The sequence below is a fragment of the Galleria mellonella genome, unplaced genomic scaffold (assembly GCF_026898425.1).
Source record: "Galleria mellonella isolate WM207_F2 unplaced genomic scaffold, CSIRO_AGI_GalMel_v1 utg38, whole genome shotgun sequence".
NCBI classification, from domain to species: Eukaryota; Metazoa; Arthropoda; class Insecta; order Lepidoptera; family Pyralidae; genus Galleria; species Galleria mellonella.
In genome coordinates, this window is record NW_026442090.1 from 4259192 (window position 1) to 4278642 (window position 19451).

The window sequence follows — 19451 nt, forward strand, 5'->3', positions numbered from 1 at the left end:
GACAATACAAATAGAAATAAATAGAAATAAACATTCTTTATTGAAAAATAATTGTTCACAAGCCTTTTTTTATTATTATAACGGCGAATTCAGTGTCTAATATGCACAAAATGTTCTTTGCGTCTCTATATAGTAGTAATAGATTAAAAAATATATTAAATGACTTGATCTAATGGGATTCGAACACAAATCTCTCTGCTATCTAAGCTAAACAGTTACACCACTGAAGAAATATTATCAGTCGGTAAATTTTCAACCAAAAAGTGGTTAAGAATTAATTTAAACCGAATGCGCACACGCATAAAAAATATTTTCAAATATAATCTCTTACAATAGTAATATTAAATCTAATAACTATTTATTTATTGACTTATAGGGAAGCGGTTATCCAGGTGCGCCACACGCGCGAGCTCCATACCCACGTCAAGGCATGCGCCAGATGCAGCCTAATCAAATGGGAGTCGGCCAAATGCAGCCCAAGTAAGTACATGCTATATATACTGTCATAAAGACAAATACAACGTAGGACGACCGCCGACTAGTAGAATATCTCAAATTGATATAGGAAATCAATGGCTCAAACTATTATTCGATGTCTTTGGATAAAGCTTCTACAATTTGTCTTAGACAAAAACTGGATAGACATGAATTTTTTTAATAAATGATTATAATTACAGTCAAATCGCACCGATGGGAGCCATGGGCGGTATGGGGCCAATGACGCAAATGGGTGGAGTTCAGATGCCGGGTCAAATGGGTGGTGGTCAGATGGGCGCAGGGCAAATGAACAGTGCACAAATGGGCGGCGCGCAAATGGGCAACACTCAGATGGGTGGCGCTCAGATGGGCGGCATGGGAGGCCAGATGTTCGGTGGACAATATGGCGGTATGCAACAGGGCTACGGGTACAGTCAACAGATGATGCAAGGTGGTCAACAACAAATGATGAATCAGGTATGTCTGACTATAACGTTTTTTAAATATTAATTATAGATCTAAAAAAATTACCAATATTTTATTCTTGCATTTTAGAACACAAATCATTCAAAAACATTTCATTCTAAATTGATAGCATTTAGTGTATTAAAAGCAGTGTCTGACCCGGCATACAATGGGCTAGCCCTTCCTTTCCCGTAAGTCTTGTAAGAGACGAATAAACAAGGGTAAGGGGTTGGGTAGCAGCGTCCCTCTTAAAACATCTCTAAAAGCCTAACTGTCGTTGCCAATCCACCTGCTATCCACCAAGCAACTACTGGCAAAACTCCCTTTATGAGAAAGGCTTATATCCAGCAGTAAATAATTAACGGCTTAAATAATAATAATAGTTTATTACAAGCATCTTTGTCACTCGTACCTATAACATCACGTAACGAGTGGCAGATATGGTGCATTATAACGAACCTAGTCGAATTTATCTTCGTATAGTCCTTTATTTACTGACCAGTGCCTATAATAGGGTTTAGTATTATATATATTCTTTATATCACTCGTAAAAAAAAGATACAGCAATTAGTTTAACAGCTTGTTAGCTTAAAGGGATCTCTTCCAGACAATCCAATGTATTGAGAGAGAAAATGATTAGCGGAGGTAACCTAGTGCAGGAAAGGTACAAAAAAGTATTTAGCATAAATACTAAGTAAATAGAAAACTAATAAAATGTGCATAGTATATAATTAGTTAAAAAGTGAAACTTCAACTTTTCCTTCAAAGAAATAATGGAAGGACTATTCTGTATGTTAGAAAGGAGTTTATCCCACAGTTAAATTAGTCTTTTTAAAATTAATCTGCAATATATATTTAACAGAATGTATGATCTTTTTTTATTCACAATGAACATGTTTGTAATTTCAGGGTATGGGACAAGGTGTAAATCAAATGGGACAACAAGTGAACTCTATGGGTCAAGGAGTCAATACTATTGGACAGAATGTAGGTCAAATGAACCAGGCTGTGGGACAGTCGGGTCAAATGCCCCAGGGCATGGGGCAAATGGGACAAGGAATTAATCAAATGGGACAACCAATGAGCCAAATGGGGCGAATGGGACAAAGTGGCGGTATGGGCGCCATGAACAATCGCGATGCTATGGGTCCACAGGGAGGTAACGCTATGGGTGGCTTCCCGGGACAACAATCATTCCAACAGGTAAACTTTTTTCTAATTTTTTTAATCACTTATGGTCAAAAATATATTATAAACATAAAGGTTTTACCTTAATTTAATAGACAATTATCAAATTAGTAGTAACAACAAATTATTTAGTATATTTTTTTATGAACACTACTACAAATAACTCTTTTTATTATTATTTTTAGAATATGATGGGTGGACGTGCGACTCAAGAAGCTCATACTTACTTAGCGCAACAGAGACAAAACACGCGTCCACAATACATGCAGGTTAGTTGACTGTGATGTCATGGCTGAATGCAAACAGCAACCGTTATTTTCATGCATCGTTATTTCTGAACAAAATTTGACTCTGAAGAAATTGTTAAACTGTGCCTTCGCTATTAAATGCGGAACCATCGAGTCTTCATCAGTAAAATAAAACTACTATTTTAATGCATTTAAAGCAGTCAGATAACTCAGATCTTGGATTCTTCAAACATAGCATAAAAAGCACTTAGTTAGCTGGCATAGTGCGGCCGACCGTTGAGAGAAAAACCTTCTCTTGTCAGTTAATAGTATATTGTTCCTATGTTTGCTCAGAATAGTGTAGTTACATTCGCAAGTAGCGACATTGCGAGCGAGCCCTCTTTTTTCCTCCATTTTTTTTAAATTTTTATTTAGTTCGTAACTAAGACGTTAAGAGTATCATAGCTACATTAACAAATAGTTTTGTACATTATTATTATTATATTTATAAAAATCCCTTTTTCTATATTCTACGAGTAGCTTCAGTGTTGTGTATTCCTATAACCTAACATCGCCATAAATAATATTCAACAGCAGGCGCCGAACGTAACAATGGGCGGTATTGGCGGTCCGGCACCGCCGTATCCGCGCGGCATGCAGCCCCAGCAGAGCGCGCAGTACCAGCAGCAACAGATGACCGAGCAACGAATGCGGCAGCAGATGCTCGCCATGCAACAGCAGCAGCAGCAGCAGGCGCCGCTAGTGCAGCACCTGCAACGACAACAATATCCCCCGCAATATTAAACCGTTAAGTGTTCCTGACAATACCCCCCACAATTAAACCGTTAAGTGTGACTATATATGAATTATCTGTGAATTGTCAAAAACAAAAAAGAGTATCGTATGCATCATAGTGAATTCTGTAATGTCCATGGAGTATTAAAGTCTATGACGATAGTTACCATTTTCCATCAGGTCAGCTTGTTTGCCATTCTGACATAATAAAATTAATCAATTATCAACATTTACGATTGTTTATTTAAGAAAGCTCAGTACCGAACTGAAATATTAATCATGCAATAAAATTCTTATTTTCAGTGACAGTTTATGCCACAGAAAATTTGAATTTTGGCGGCAAAATAGTACAGTGAACGCTCTATATAAGCAACATTCTTTATATTTTATTTATTATACTCAGTTTAATTAGTAAAAGGACGGTAAGTATTTTTATACTTCTTTTTTTTTTCCTATAAGTTACTTTTTCCAATAAGATTTTTTTTTTATTGAAATTGGTTCAAATGAGTTGCTTATATAGAGCATTCACTGTATTTGAAACTTTTGAAGAAAGTTTGCACCTACTTCAAAATATGAAATATAAGCAACTTAATTTATGTTTATCGTTTTACTTCGCTATTAAAACACTCTAAATAAACAATCAAAAATTATGAAAATTGTTCAGTGGATTTTTTAATTGAGCTGTAAAACCGATATTGGCAAACTTCTATATGAACGCTGTTTAATCAGTTAGTACCGAAAGTTTGTTGTCACTGTTACTTGGTACTTGACAATACATAATGCTATCAGCTTTATGAACAAGTAAGTAAGAGAGATAAAATAATGACCGCAACACGAAGTTGCTTAAATGTATATTTACATAATTATAAAAACATATTTAGGAAATTAAAACTTATCTCAAGTATTTTTTACAAATACATTTCTTTTATATTAATATTTTATTTAATTTTTTAATAAAAGATTATTATTAATTATTTTTATGACTATTCCCAGATCATGATTTGACACAATATAATGTATAAGAGGAACTTTTAGATAATTTTTCGTTTTTAAATCATTGTTGCACTTTTTAAGGACAAAATACCTTAATGATATTATAAGTAATAGAACATAATTATTGTAATGTCAAACCAAACCTTTAATATAATGTAATTTTTAAATAATTATAATAAATCAACTCTCTCAGGTAAAAATATAATTTATATATTTCTATTGCATTTTTCTACTCATAATAGTCTCAATTTAATTAAAAGAAACCGAATTTAAGTATGTAATAATAATATTTTGTTCGGATGACGTGTCTTCAAATTTACAAAATACTATTTTTATTTATATTATATAATTATCATTTATTAGATAATTAATATATACGTTGTAAATATTTGTTTTGTAAAAATATGACTTAAATGAATAGCAAAAACTTTTTTATATACTCAAGAATCTGGTTTCATTTAACTACACACTGCAAATATTTCTGTTGTTTTTTTATGCAATTTATGGCCCTGCTGGTGGAAAGTGCTATTCGTCATTTGTGTGGTAATTAAAGTGGTAATTTCTCGGATTAATTGGGACACAATAACATTTTAGTTAAAACAAGAAATTAATAAATTTACAAAATTTTGTTTTTTTTAGTCTAATTTACTTCTGCCTATTAATAGTAAAAACCTATTTACGAAAATAAAAGTACGTATTATACCATTTTGAAACAGATTTCAGAATAAATTTTAAAAAATATATATTTTAAATAGTTGGCTACTTAGACTTTCATACGTGTTTTTTTTTTTCACTAAGTCCGCTTAAACCAAAGCTTAAACTTTCATAATGAAAAATATAACAAAAATCATGATTAAAATGTAAGTTCAGATTAATGTTTTTAAAAAATTTACAAAACCTATTCATTTGATTTACCAGATTTGTTGTTATAGTCCATGTAGAACATTATAAAGAAATTTCATTGTTTATAGCTATCGTGCACAGACACGCACAGAAGTATGAAAAAATCGTCATTTAAAAAAAAATACTTTATTTGGGTACTAGCTGAAAAATATTTTTTTATTTTATATTTGGAGTCCCCAGTAGCCCTACCCTACTATGGGTGTTTTCCGAATTATCCATTCTTTCTGAGACACTCCATATATGTACAGGTATGTTCACGACCGTAAAATGAAACAGTTTGTGGTGCATCGTTAAATGCAATGCCCATCACTACCGAAACCGGTCCAGGCGACCCAAGGGTACGGCAGTGCGCGGGGTGAGCGGCCGACCTGCGCCTAGATGCAAGCGCAACGCGGCAGAGCGCATCCAAACGAATTACAAGCGAGACCTTTGTCACTGCAGCTAGTATTTGAACTACGCTAATTTAATTACGTCGCAGTTATAACATCCATAAGTTAATAATAATAATTTTGTGGGGGAAGGGATTATTAGTAATAGATTCTAATAGCCGCATTACTAGAAATATACCCTATCAAGTCGACCTTAACGCGGTTCCCCCTGGAAACCATCGTGGTTAATTCTTGATGAATTCTTCACGATGGGCCAACTGACATGCTTTCAACCTTACCTATCATTTATCACTGGGGGCCCATTAGCGTATACCGATAACGGATACGGGGTTACCGTTCCATTTTCACTTATTTAAAAAAGAATACTAATTTGGTTAGCAATTATTCCTTCTCCACAAAAGAGATATAAACAGTCGCTCACAAAAACTAATATCAAATTTAAAAAAAAATATATAATATTAACAAATTTCCTATGTGTACATACAGTGAGTGTAAAAAGTATTCGTACACCTAGGGTTATAATAAAAAAAATACGAATTTGATAGACTATATATTTAAATCAATACTGTTAAATAGTTTAACATTCCCGCACTTTGTTAATGATAATAATTTAATTTTTAAAAAAAAATAATACAAAAAAAAAATATAAAAACGTAAACTAAGCAAATAATGACAAACAAAAAGTATTCGTACATTCATTCGCCCGTATCCGTTTTAGTACTCGTGACAAGGACGGACAAAAAAAAACGCTGAAGAGGAGAGAAAAATAATTATGATTTACGCAAATCCCAATAGACCACGTTCAACCGTACAGACTGTATTGATCGGTTTTCTAAAAAACATTAACAATGTTAAGCAGTTGAATAAACTCGTAATCATAACTTAGTGTAATAATGTATGCGTAAAATGAAATAGCCTTTGTTTACCTTATACTGTCAAAATATCACTTGTCATTTTCAGCAAAATTTTCAGTTTGTTTTACAAATATAATTGTAGGTTATGTGTACATTGTGTTTTTGAAGTGTTTTGCTTTTTTTTTATATATTTATAACAGAAATGTTACAATGTTTAAGTGCAAAAAGATATTCATCGATAAAACTATTAATAAATGTTTGGAACTGTGAATGTCTTTATAAAAACACCAGAAACATACACAATGTAGGTTTAGAAGACATACCTAAAATTACAGTGACCAATATTCGAAAAATACTCCGTCAAAAGGGTTTTGCAGTCCAAAAAGTTTTACAAATATAATGGGTTTACCTCTCTGCAAAAAATATCATCCAAATGTACTGTGAATGTTACACAATGTGTTAGAAGACATACCTAAAATTACAGTGACCAATATTCGAAAAATACTCCGACAAAAGGGTTTTGCAGTCCAAGATGGGTTTACCTCTCTAATATCCAAATGTACGTTATGTTCAGGAGAAGAAAAAACGAGCGGAAGCAAAATATATATTAATAAAGCAACTGGTAACTAAACACATGTATATTTTTTTAATGTATTTTATAGATAAATAAATGAAAAGCATCCTTTTTATAATGCTAAAAGGTAATTCACTAAATAATTTATGGTTTTAGTGCATTGTTGCCATTATTAATCTTTCTTATATTTTCTGTTACTCGATTACGAATTTACGGGCTTTCTGTAATACTAACAATGATACGTTAAAATTGTACAGAAAATGAAGCCTGGATATGATACTAATTAGTCTCAAACATTTGTATACAAAATGGAAATGGAAATTACAAACATAAGCAATCTTATGTATTGTTATAGTTTAAATCACTCCCTATTACCCTTTGAAATAAGAGTACCTACTGACCTAAATTATTTCAAGTTACTTATATAAGTGCAGTAATGACTTGAAAAATGCCTTTGTGTCGTTGCTATATTTTAAACCTTTTTTTCAGTAGTTTTCTATATATCTTCTTTGTATATATATAAGTTCATTTATCCTTTTCCAAAAAACAATGTTTTTTTTTATTACTTCTTTTGACTTTCTATAAACAGATACCAAAAATGAAAAAGTTCTTTAAATTTCAACAAACCATTTATTTATATACACAAAATACTAATTTCCAATTATGCATTGATTAATCTATTTTATTCATGCAGGTTATTTTTTATGCCCTAAGTGCAACATCCATGGTAATTGGAATATCTTAGAAAGACTGCTCAAAAAGACAAAAGGTGAAGCATTTATAAAGGAGATTAGAGAAACTTCCCATAAAGATTTCGAAAAAGTTCAAAATGATTGGCAAGGTGTTGTCAATGAAACTATATCACTTTCAAAATTAAATGAAACAGAGATGTTAGATTTATGTAGACTATTTGAATATCCGGTTAGTATACTCTTTTTATTAATGATTCCAAAAGCCAAAATTTTGAGTAATGTGAATAAAGTATATTATGCTGATTGTATATAATTGGAATAAAAGCAAGAAGATGATGATTTATTGATGATTCCACTAAATATCTGTTTTTCAAAAATGAAGAAACTGGTAGCTAAAAATATGAAGTTTTGTACAGGAGTTCCATATGCAGTATAAATAAATATTAAGAAGAAATTTCTATGAAAATATAATTATATTACAGCAGTACATAGCATTCATTCCCTGTAGGATATGAATGCTATTTCACTCTTTTTTTCTTTTTAAATAATGACAAAGGATTGCAGTGTAGCAACCTAAACTAATTAATAATAATTCTATTATTCTTTACACAGTATCATCCAGAAACCAATAAAATATTGGCAGATGTCAGAATATCGCCTGATCACACAATATTGTATTTTCCTTTGAAAAACACATTAGACAACATAGTTGGTTATCGTAAAGTACAAGCTGGCAAGGAAGATGAATCGGAGCACTATGGTCTACACACAGCTGGTTTATACTCATGTAAAGCACCCAAAGTAGGTCGTAGTGATCAAGCCATTCTAGTACCAACAATACAGGATGTATTATATCTAGCAGGACATAAAGTGCCAGGTATGTCTAAAACTTAAAATAAAAAAATTGTCTTGTAAAAAAACCTTTTTGTTTAATACTCCCAACTCATATGACCCCCTTATTTTATATATGAAGATCACCTCAGCCCATTAAAAATCTGGAGATGGAACCTTACTCCTCTGTATATACATATTTTTGGGATACATACTCAAGTAATAATAATAATGATACATTCACAACAATAGTAACATATAATGACAAAATGTTTTTATATTATATTTTTTATTTTACAAATAAATGGTTGTTATGTCTGAATATTTTTATTATTTTTAGGAACATTAATATGGCTAACTAATTGTAGCCTTCCACCAATTGTGTTACCTGTACTTGAGAACTATCAGAAGTTGTGTTTGTGGGGTGATTGGGACAACATGCGAGCTGTCGCCGAGAAACTTGGCGAGGATAGATGTCGCTTTGTTAGGTAAATTGTATTTTAAAATGTCATATTGGTGCTTCAAACATACATAATTCTTATAAAAAAAATTATTATAGGCCTACAGATGGATTAGTGACTGCTACAGAAGCTGCAATAGCAAATTTATCACTTAAAACACTTGTATCAGAAGCAAAGCCCGCTGCTCATCGGTCCATTACTACATTTGCGGCAATCAGAGATGATGTTTATGCTGAACTCACTAATATTGAAAAGGTATTACTACTCAGAATTATTAGTATTATTACTTGGAATTCATTATTTAAGAAATGTTTTAAAATTAAAAAAAAAATATATATCTTAGTTACAAAAACTGGCTTTTATAATGCATGAAATAGATGGAGAAATATAAAGAAGTGGATAGTAACTTTATTTTTTACTACATAAGATTTTAGTTTTGACTAAAAAATATTTCAGATGAAAGGTATAAAATGGCGCCGCTTCCCAGCACTTACGCGTCTATTGGGCGGCCATAGACGAGGTGAACTTACAGTGCTTACTGGACCTACTGGCTGCGGTAAAACTACGCTATGTGCGGAGATGTCACTGGATCTAGCTCAACAAGGCGTAAGTAAATATACAATATCAAGAATGAAACAAAAGTTTATTACCTATACATTCACTAGAAATTGTAAATTAATCATTAGAACTATTTTCAGGTAAATACACTATGGGGAAGCTTTGAAATCCGTAATTCTCGTTTAGCTCGTACTATGCTGCAACAATTCGCTGGCATACCTTTAGAACAAAACTTACAAGACTTTCAGAAATACGCGGATGATTTCCAGAAATTACCTATATACTATTTAGCATTCCATGGACAGCAACCCATCAAAATTGTTATGGAGGTAAAGAATCTAATATTTTTTTAAATTTTGGTTAGAAAGGTTGAAATCTAACTACCTCATCTGTAACTTTTTTTGTATGCTTTATTGTATCAAAAACAAGAAGACAACAAAACTGTAAAAAATGATGAATGAATATATCCCAATAATCCCTGTCGAGGTTTTTCCAAAAAACTATAGCATGGGGTTCTTGAAAAGGGAGGTAAAGAGGTTTTTTCAGGGTCGGCAACGTGCGCGTATTATTATTATATTATTGGTATCGCGAGCGTTCATAAGCTACGGTAACCGCTTACCATCAAGTGGGTCGTATACTTGTTTGCAACCCCAATGGTATAAAAAAAATACGTGATACCGGTGCAAGATGATAGTGTAGAATGAATCAATTAGTTGGTCTATTCTGTAGTGATAAAATTGTAAAGAAAATCGACCTAAATGATGCTAACAATGAGGACGCTAGATGCGGCTACTAACAACCCTGTGCCAATTTGTCTACAGATATATTTCTGTAAACATATGTTAATATAATATAAACGTAATGTTTGTCAACCCCGGCTACTATGGGGGGAAAAGGATTGTTAGTAATGAGGTCTAACTGATTCTTTGCTAACAATACACCTTGTCAAGTTGACCTCCACGTGGTTCACCCTGGAAACCATCGTGGTTAATTCTAGTGGAATTCGTCACAATGGGCTAACTGACCTGCTTTTATCCTCACCAATCAACCTTCACTGGTGCCCTTGCAGCGTATACCGATAGCGCAGGTGGGGTTACCATTCCATTATCACCTGTTGAAAAAGAACCTGGCTACTTACAATCCCTTTGCCAAATTGTCTACATTTCTATAAATTTATGTAAATAAAATATAAACGTAATGACTGATAGAGTTGTTTTAATCTTTCTATGCAATAAAATCTGAATAAATAAATTTCATTGCCAGGCAGTGGAGCACGCACGTTATATGCACGACATCGCCCATGTGGTGATCGATAATGTCCAGTTTATGCTAGGCCTGGCCGACGAGAGGGACGGCGACCGTTATCAGAGGCAGGACGCCGTTATCGCGGCCTTCCGCACCTTCGCCACCGCAAGGCATTGCCACGTCACGCTCGTCATGCACCCCAGAAAGGTATATCATTAACGACACCACTCACCTATCGTGCACTGTTGAAAATAAATCTATGTTAGTTAGGGGTTAGTATTCATATCGCTAATGCAGAGTCATTATTTCCCATAATACTATCCTCCTCAACGCGATTTGGCTAATTCTTGTTGAATTCGTCACTATAGACTAACTGACCTGCTTTCATCCTTATCTATCATACTTCACGGTACCTCATCAGCGACCAGTGAAACCGCAGGTGGAAGTATCATTCTAATATCATCCATTAAAAAACTCATTGAAATCCTATTAATAATATATTTTTGTAAAGGCCTGAATACATAATCATGACATTTAGTGCATAGACAATATGACGTCCTTAACACATAAGTTTCTATTTTAATTCACGCGGGCAAAGATTACAGCTAATTTATCAATATGTCCAATCCAAGTGAACCGTATAAGCGTCCTAATAATTATAAATATTCAAGAGAAACATCTCGTTTTATAGGTATTTAACCTACTTACTGTCCGAGTGTTCATCACTAGAATTGCTACTGATTCACACCGTATTGTGACTAGGGTTGCCAACTCTCTAAAGAACCAAGCTGGGAGAATTTTATGTTTAAGAATTTTATCGAGTGGAAGAGGTTATTAAACAATAAGTAGTTAATTTTTAAATTTATATTTATTTTGTTTCTAAGCAGCATCTTATATTTGTCGACTTTTCACTACAAAATCATAAAAGTTTTACGTGAAAAATCGAAGTTAAACAACTTTGCTTTTACTTAAAAATATTTACTCCATTTCTTTCCTTGCTCCATCATGCTGAATACGCGCTCGCAAGAAGCATTAGAGACAAGAATAGAAAGAACAAATGAACAAACTTATACATTTAATTTTTTTGAGATTAACCATTATTACCGGAGTGTCCCGGGCAATTCAGAAGGATTGGCAACCCTAATTCTGACCCTGTTTTCATTGTTCAAACTATAAAATCTTTATTTCTAGGAACGTGAATCGGAAGATCTGTCTACTAGTTCAATATTCGGCAGCGCGAAAGCGTCTCAAGAAGCTGATAATGTGCTTATAGTTCAGGTTTGTATATGTAACATAATCTCACTAAACAATATTTCGGTATAGTCGTAGAATACTGACGGATCTTTATATGTATTATTTGTCAGATCAGTCAGTATTCTACGATTATGACGATTTGATATGATGGTTTAAACCTTTATGACGAAGGTATAAATTTTCACTGACTGGCCAACGTCAAGAAACTAACTTGCCAGAAAAACCTAAAACTTAATACTACTGGATGAATTTTATTGTAGTATTCTCTATACACCTTTTTATTTTCGTGAAGCTTTAAATATATCTTACTAATATAACGGCATCTATTATTATATCGATATTGGAATGATAACCCCACCTATTGCTATGGATATACGTTAACTGGGGTACCAGTGAGACAGTGAGAGATCAGGCGCTCTAAACAAGCGAATTCGTTTATGGAATCGACATCGCTAGCGAGTCCGTGAGATAGAAGGAGATAGCAACGTCGGATGTCTCATTCCAACTCACAGGCTCGCTAACGATATCAATTCCATCGACAAATTCGCTTGCCACTTGTCTAGAGGGTCTGGTCAATTAGCCCTTAATGGCGAATACGATAGAAATTAACCGCGATGGTATCTAGGGGCCACCCCGTGGAGATCGACCTGACAGTATGACGGTATATGCAGTAGGAACTAGCGTTTCCATTACTAACATCCCTATCCCCCGTTTGCACTAGTAGGCGCCTTTCGCACCGCGAGTTTTCATCATCATTCATTTTTCATCATTGATTCATCCGCTACACCACTCCAATTTACCTTTTTGTTTCAGGATAAGCGTCTAACAGCAGTTCGGGGGAAGAAATATTTACAAGTGGCCAAAAATCGGTACAGCGGTGACCTCGGCATCGTGCCACTAGATTTCGACAAGGACAGCCTCAGTTATCAACCGAAGAAAAAGAATAAAGCGAAGCAGGATGAACCCGATAAATTATTAAATCAATGTTTCGAAGAATTCTCAGTTAAGGAATCCAATTATGTCTCTGATTTTGAAAACAAGCCGTATAAACAAAAAGAACAGAAACATCGTGATGTAACATCTAATGGAAACAGTTATTTAAGTGATATACTTCATTTGAACAGAACAAGATAATGTTATCTATAGTCTGTTTCAATAGAACTTAATGCAGAAGTAAACAAACAACAATTGTGCCAATTTTATAATCATCATATTTATTTATTGAACATTAGCAGCATTATGACTTCTGATGTCCAATAGTAATACAGATTATAATTCTATTAAGTAATTAGTAATTATAATCTCATTATATCTGTGATAATATTGAAGGAACTTGGTAGGCTTTTCATTAAATTCCATTAAAACAGACTATTCAAAGTAATTTATATTATTGTTATAAGAGTTCATATTTTTATTTGTAATGATTTGTAAATATACAAATGTGAAAAATGTAAATAAATAATTACAAAGTTAAAATATTTATTGTTTTAATTAACTTTTACATAAGATTTATACACATCTTAATATTAATTCAGTGAAACATTAAAAATCATAATTTCGTCATAGTTGTAGAATACTGACAGATCTATATATGTAATATTTATCAGATCCGTCAATATTCTACGACTATGACGATTTATAAACAATAAAATATAACAATATGAAAAATAAAACTGATTCCTAAATATATATATATATATATATATATATATATATATATATATATATATATATATATATATATATACGATTTCAAAGTTTTTATCTAAACACGATACAAATATTAAAAATGCTCATAAAATTTTCAAGCCGTGAAAAAAAAAACATTCCTTGGCAGATAAGCGTTAACATTTACCGCCCTAATAATATGATGAATTTAATAAAAAAAAAATAAGATACTTTACAGATATTACGTTTAACAAAATTTCATAATTACATAAATATATATCACATTATTAATTACTAGTTGTATCTCGGGCTTCAGCCGCGTGAATCAGTTCATAAAGTATTCTATTTTCTAAGTTAGAATATAACCTACGTGTGTATCAAATTTCATGCAAATCTAGTTCAGTAGTTTTTGCGTGAAAGAGTAACAAAAATTAATTCATCCACCATTACAAATTTTCGTATTTATTATATTAATAAGACTATCAGATATCTCTTACTTGCTCATTGAAGATGAATGTCCCAAATAAATAAGCTGAATTCCATTTTTAACTTTTATATCACTACCAAACAATACAAGTACTACTTGGGTATTGGAAAAAAACTTTACATCTGATTGGCATCACACCTAAAAGCCTGTACTACATCAGATATAAAATACAGGTAGATAACAGAAGTGGAATAGAAACTTTGATTGCTGAATCTTTTTTATTGCAGTGCATCTGGAATTATACTAACAATAAAAAATTTAAGCTATTTTTTATTTAAATAATTCTAATCTAGTATTATTTAACAAAAAATAAGTATTTTTTATAATTTATTAATTTATAAGGAAATGCTAAGCACCCATAACCGATGAGCGTGTTTGAGAAGATTGATACAAAGAATTTGGCGTTCCAATGTTTTTGCCTACATTAATGGGAGACAGGTGTATGTATGCCTTTAAAAGTTCTATTACTGCCAGCTCTTATTGGCAATTGTGAAACATTCCTTATTATCATCAATACAAACTTATGGTATGTTGGCAATCAGAAATAAGGTAGTACTAGATATGTAACTGAATAACAAGGACAATAAAACATTTTTTTTTTTTCAACCTTTATGACCAATAGCGATCATAACCATATTTTAAAATAATAAAATCTGAAGCAATATCAATGCAAGTTAATATTGGAATATTATTTACATTTGTAGCAAACAAATAGATTTAAAGAAACAATATTATCTAGTACGCTGATATGAGTACATTACCTACTTAAATATCTATGTATTCAACAAAGGAGTGAACATATAGTCTTAACTTCCTACCAATATGTAGCCACAAGAGAATCCATCTAAATTATATCACATTAATTTCAAGTATTTGTTTAAGATAAGTACTTACCTAAAGTCAAATTCATAATCATATTCATTTATATATTATACAAACTAAAATTGCATTAAAGTATTAGAATTAATGCTTAATACAGTTACTAATAATATAACTAATTTTATAAAAATATAGATTTGGTATACGGAATATAATTTTATATTTTGTATTATTCAGGCAAATTATTTCTACAAGTAAATTATAACATGAGTAATATACACATTACTTAGGCAAAAAATATAAACAATTTTAAAAAATAAAATGCATACCCTTGTACAAAGTCGAGTTAGATTCTACTTATTAAAGTGAGCATGTACCGCATCAACTAATGATATTTCATTTGTACGATTCTGTCTCCTTTTACATTTAGGGCAGGGCATGTTTGCATTTAAACATTTACTGTGGAACACACTCGAGCAATCATTACAACGGTATGTTGTAGTTGTTTCAAAAGGATATAATATCTTTGGATCCCGACATACTTCACATATGAAACCCTTTTGACTACATAGCCAACAATCTAACACATGAGTTTTGGCAAAATTAACAACCTTCTCTAACTGCAGTGCTAAGGAACCATTTGGTATTTGTGCTAGATCAGAGATTGTGTAAAGGTGCACATGGTCATATAAATATTCTCTTGGCCACACTCTCTTTTGCAACTCTTCTATAATAGGCTCTCTACAAGTGAATATGTATGCTCTTAAAAAATTTAACTGTATTCTCAATTCTTGCAATTGGGCCATATCGGAAACACCACAATAAATCTTTGGATTCAGTTTCTTCATATCAATCCAAGGATGATGCTGAAACTCTAACAAAAACAATGCTGATTTCTTGGAAACTGCATATCTTTTGAAGTCCCAATTATGTATTACACGGGCAGGAATTATAAAAACATTGGGGTCCATACAATTGGTACAGTAATATTCTCCAGTATAGGCGCATACCTTTGCTTTCGATATTGTGCTTCCTAATAAATCTTGGCACCCTTTGCATTGATAATTTTGGTTGTCAAGACCCTGTTCTCTAGATAAAGAACCTAGCTGTTGTATCATTTTTTGTAATTCTGGTACAGAGAAAGACCCAGACATAGAATTAGGCACTACTTCAAAGTCTAATCCTTGTAATAATGGATCATCTGGACTAACTGTTTCTTCTGGTATTTCACATATTTCAGTGTCATCTGTCAATTTCAGTTCTTTTTGTATATCTTTTATGATATCTCTTAAATTTGGAGTTGTAGTACTTGTTTCACTGAATGGATTTGAGTTATCAACTAATGAAGACAAACTCTTTAATTCTGGTGTTTTTATCATACTGCTGCCATGTGATGAATTGGAATGCATTGATGCATTTAAGTCATCATGAGTGTCTGACCATCCTTTGCCAGACAAAGAGTTACCAGTTACAATAACATCAGTTGGTGCAACAAAGTCTTCAGAATTTAATGATGATGATAATGAGACATCTGGTTTTTGAGCTTGGCTCGTGGATGGTGCCCCAGCTTCCTCAGGAACAGACTTGTCCACTCCAGCCTGTGATGTTGTTTCCTCTTTTGTATAATCTCTTTTTTCCTCCAATATTTTAGGTTCAGTGGGTCTACTAGTAATGTCTTTTAAATCTTTTGATAATATAAAATCTAATGCCTCATCTTCATTAAGTGCAAGCATACGACCTAGGCCTGTAATGTTGGAAGTATGTGTTGGAGTAGTCACCAGTTTAGGTTTGGTCTCTTCATCAGTAATTGTACTAGCCACATCTAGGGCTGCACTTATTGGTGCAAATCTGATCTTTGGCACCCATATACCAGCCAGCACCAGTACCTGCTCTGGCCATTGATTAAGCAGACTGGAATTTATGGGTAAATTGAACTGGACACATGACTCCAAACCTTCAATAAGCTTTTGTGCTACTTCTAATATCTCAGTATCTGATACAAAAGCTGCCCTGGTGTAGAATGGCTTTACAGCAGATATGTTTTTTAATAATGTGGATAAGTAAGACGAAAGAAGACATTCATTGAGAGCAATACGAAGCCAAGCTCGACACTGACCTATTTCTGTGTTAATCTGGGGTAATGAAGATATCTGATCAATATTTTGTCTATGTGACAGCACTAATATTAGAGGCCAAAAATTCGGTTGTGGACGTTGATCTGAATCACCAGACAATGCGTTTTTGGCCTTTCGGAAAAATGTATCTTTCAAACCATGCAAGAAAACAGCCTCCAATGCCGAGCAAAGTGTATTAGTTGAGTCCGTGGAACCCAGCACGCTGTGGAAATTTTCTTCGAACTGATTGTTGTATTGTATGTCTTTAACGCATTCAGACAAATTATTTATTAAGGATTCTTTGATAATAGTATCACGACTACGAATGTTGAAGCCAGAGGCTACATTCTTAAAAAATGACATTGTCGTTTTCACATGAACAAAACCGAACAAAAGCGAACAAATTAATAATTATAATGATTGGTTAATACTATTGTCCAAAACTATGATTTCTTTACCGTAAACTTAGAGAAACAATATAATTTTCAATGAGCGTTTCAACAACACAAACATTGACAATAAACAGACATGATATGTTATGTCATTTACATATAACAACCACAGATTATAGAGACTATGTCTAAACCTAAGAACAAGGAATTACATAGAGGGAATGATAGAATAAAATCTGTAAATTATATAGTTGCCTCATTTCTACCATCAGATGCTATTTTTTCTCAATTCATACCAGGCTGTAATCTATAATATAAAATTTGTCATTGACAAATAATTGATATATCAAACATTTTCTATAATAACCTGCTATGAATTCAAAAAATAGCAACTTCTGATGTACCTTTCGTCCTATTTTTACTTATTATATTTGCATAAGAAGAAAGGAGATAACCATATGAATTAAAGTTTTCATTTTGTTATTCCTTCTATGTAATTCCTTGTTCTTAGGATTGAAGTGCCTTCTCATAAAAAATTTGTAGCTCTAACGTTAAAGTTAAAATGTCAATGTCAGTTGAAGTCGGTAATATCTACATATCTATCCTATTGTTTTTATTTATCAGCTGTATAAGTTTACGAATTAATTTATTTTTAGGTTTTAAATTTATTTTTTATTCTAAAGCATAAGATATTAAGCCTCATTAATAACTAAAACTATCGTTGTTTAAATTTATTTAAGTAAAGTGGCTTGCGGCGTTTGAAGGCATGTTTAATATTTTTCTTAGATTGCTATTATACTCGTATGCTTTCGTAAATATTTACACGTTTGCTGAAGAATATTCAAAAACCGAAAATAATGGACAAGGTAAAAATAAAGGCATGTTTATTTTACACTCAAATATATGGTAGTATGATAATAATTTCTATATTTTTTCAGAAGTGTTATTATGCCGCAAGTGTGGAGCTGACGTTGCAGATTCTTATTATTTGTTTAGCAAATTAAGTCCAGGATCACGTAAGATTGAAAAGCAAAATTTGTTCGGCAAACAAAATGTTACCATACAAACCTTGGTCAACCCATTTGGAGTAAAGTTCGAAATAATTACCACAGAGAAAGCAAGATGTGATAATATTGGGCCTGTAAGTCAAATAAACATATAGTAATGATACAGTGAAATTATTTCTGGTATATTAATATATTTTTTTAGATTAAGGACCATGTCAAACTGTTATTTTTGCAATTAGATTTTTTTATTTATTACATTAATTTTTTTAGCGTCAAGGTGCAGATTCTTGGTTTCCAGGCTACGCCTGGCGGATATGTGCATGTCCACACTGTGGGCAGCATCTTGGTTGGACATTTGACAGTTCTAAAAGTCCTGATACCAGTACTGAGAAATCACAAAATATACAAACATTTCATGGATTAATACTGAGTAATGTTCTTGGAGAAAATTGTAAGTACTGAAAATTTCTCTACAATTTTAAATAGATTTTATATTATTCCCTCCATATGGCCATAGCTAGAGGAGGACATTGAGGGGCAATGTTCTACCTTAAAAAGCTCAATGCCCTACCTTAAAGTGAAAGGCTCTCAGAAAATTAGGCAGATTTGCTCTTTCAAAGTCACTTAATTATAGCTTCTGCTCTACCAAAAAGTCCTTAAACATAGCTTTAGCTATAACCCTGTTCCTTCCAAAAGATTACAGTAGTAAATTTAATAAAAACAAAAAAAAAAATAGTAAAGATTACACTGAGAAAACAATGGGTGACTTTATTGCTAAAAGTCATGTCTTCCTTTTGGTGAAGAAGCATATAATAATATATTATATATACATATATAGGACATGCCTCTGATTAACTCATAAGAGATTATAATCATAATATTTTTTTTTACTATGTAATAATAATTTTATACATAGATTTAATATATTTTTTCAGTTACAGATTCATTGATAATGATGCCGAAAATGTACAAAATGTGAAACATTGTAAAATATTATTTTGTAAAGAGAAATTTCTATTTAAATAAAATTCACTTGTTATAAATTTTGTATTTTAAAT

The 19451-nt window shown here is 32.3% G+C and overlaps 4 protein-coding genes across 6 annotated transcripts in view; 3 read left to right on the forward strand and 1 right to left on the reverse strand.

Annotated features, from left to right (window-relative positions):
* Positions 1-3195, forward strand: part of LOC113523107 (mediator of RNA polymerase II transcription subunit 12-like) — a 39060-nt gene extending 35865 nt beyond the window's left edge. For both annotated transcript variants that reach the window (XM_052897676.1, XM_052897677.1), the window contains 5 exons: positions 377-480; positions 678-954; positions 1852-2145; positions 2316-2399; positions 2952-3195. In XM_052897676.1, coding sequence (XP_052753636.1) covers positions 377-480; positions 678-954; positions 1852-2145; positions 2316-2399; positions 2952-3161 — 969 coding nt within the window. In that variant the 3' untranslated portion in view covers positions 3162-3195. The remainder of the gene's footprint in view (positions 1-376; positions 481-677; positions 955-1851; positions 2146-2315; positions 2400-2951) is intronic.
* Positions 3196-6493: 3298 nt separating this feature from the next.
* Positions 6494-13625, forward strand: LOC113522641 (mitochondrial DNA helicase). Its single transcript, XM_052897801.1, has 11 exons — positions 6494-6610; positions 6760-6913; positions 7560-7786; positions 8170-8434; positions 8729-8876; positions 8948-9104; positions 9306-9455; positions 9548-9736; positions 10671-10859; positions 11844-11930; positions 12720-13625. The coding sequence occupies exons 1-11, from the start codon at positions 6494-6496 to the stop codon at positions 13038-13040; spliced, it is 2004 nt and encodes a 667-aa protein (XP_052753761.1). The 3' UTR covers positions 13041-13625.
* Positions 13626-14187: 562 nt separating this feature from the next.
* Positions 14188-17540, reverse strand: LOC113522820 (pleckstrin homology domain-containing family M member 1-like). Its single transcript, XM_026908648.3, has one exon. It carries the CDS (start codon positions 17355-17357, stop codon positions 15234-15236), a length of 2124 nt encoding a protein of 707 aa, XP_026764449.2. The 5' UTR covers positions 17358-17540; the 3' UTR covers positions 14188-15233.
* A 414-nt stretch (positions 17541-17954) lies between these two features.
* Positions 17955-19436, forward strand: LOC113522788 (protein cereblon-like). 2 transcript variants are annotated; one of them, XM_026908600.3, is made up of 4 exons: positions 17955-18252; positions 18325-18527; positions 18664-18844; positions 19329-19436. In XM_026908600.3, the coding sequence occupies exons 1-4, from the start codon at positions 18153-18155 to the stop codon at positions 19370-19372; spliced, it is 528 nt and encodes a 175-aa protein (XP_026764401.2). In that variant the 5' UTR covers positions 17955-18152; the 3' UTR covers positions 19373-19436. The 2 variants fall into 2 exon arrangements, with proteins under 2 accessions (XP_026764401.2, XP_052753731.1); XM_052897771.1 differs by having other exon boundaries at positions 19335-19436.
* The last annotated feature ends 15 nt before the right edge of the window (positions 19437-19451 follow it).

Excerpts from the sequence above, each read along its gene's own strand:
- LOC113522788 (XM_026908600.3), top strand. The coding sequence starts at position 18,153 with ATGTTTAATATTTTTCTTAGATTGCTATTATACTCGTATGCTTTCGTA. Across the intron at positions 18,253-18,324 it reads AACCGAAAATAATGGACAAG|AAGTGTTATTATGCCGCAAG; the intron begins GTAAAAATAAAG and ends ATATTTTTTCAG. Across the intron at positions 18,845-19,328 it reads TAATGTTCTTGGAGAAAATT|TTACAGATTCATTGATAATG; the intron begins GTAAGTACTGAA and ends ATATTTTTTCAG.
- LOC113522641 (XM_052897801.1), top strand. The coding sequence starts at position 6,494 with ATGTTACAATGTTTAAGTGCAAAAAGATATTCATCGATAAAACTATTA. Across the intron at positions 7,787-8,169 it reads GTAGACTATTTGAATATCCG|TATCATCCAGAAACCAATAA; the intron begins GTTAGTATACTC and ends TTCTTTACACAG. Across the intron at positions 8,877-8,947 it reads GATAGATGTCGCTTTGTTAG|GCCTACAGATGGATTAGTGA; the intron begins GTAAATTGTATT and ends AAATTATTATAG.
- LOC113522820 (XM_026908648.3), bottom strand. The coding sequence starts at position 17,357 with ATGTCATTTTTTAAGAATGTAGCCTCTGGCTTCAACATTCGTAGTCGT.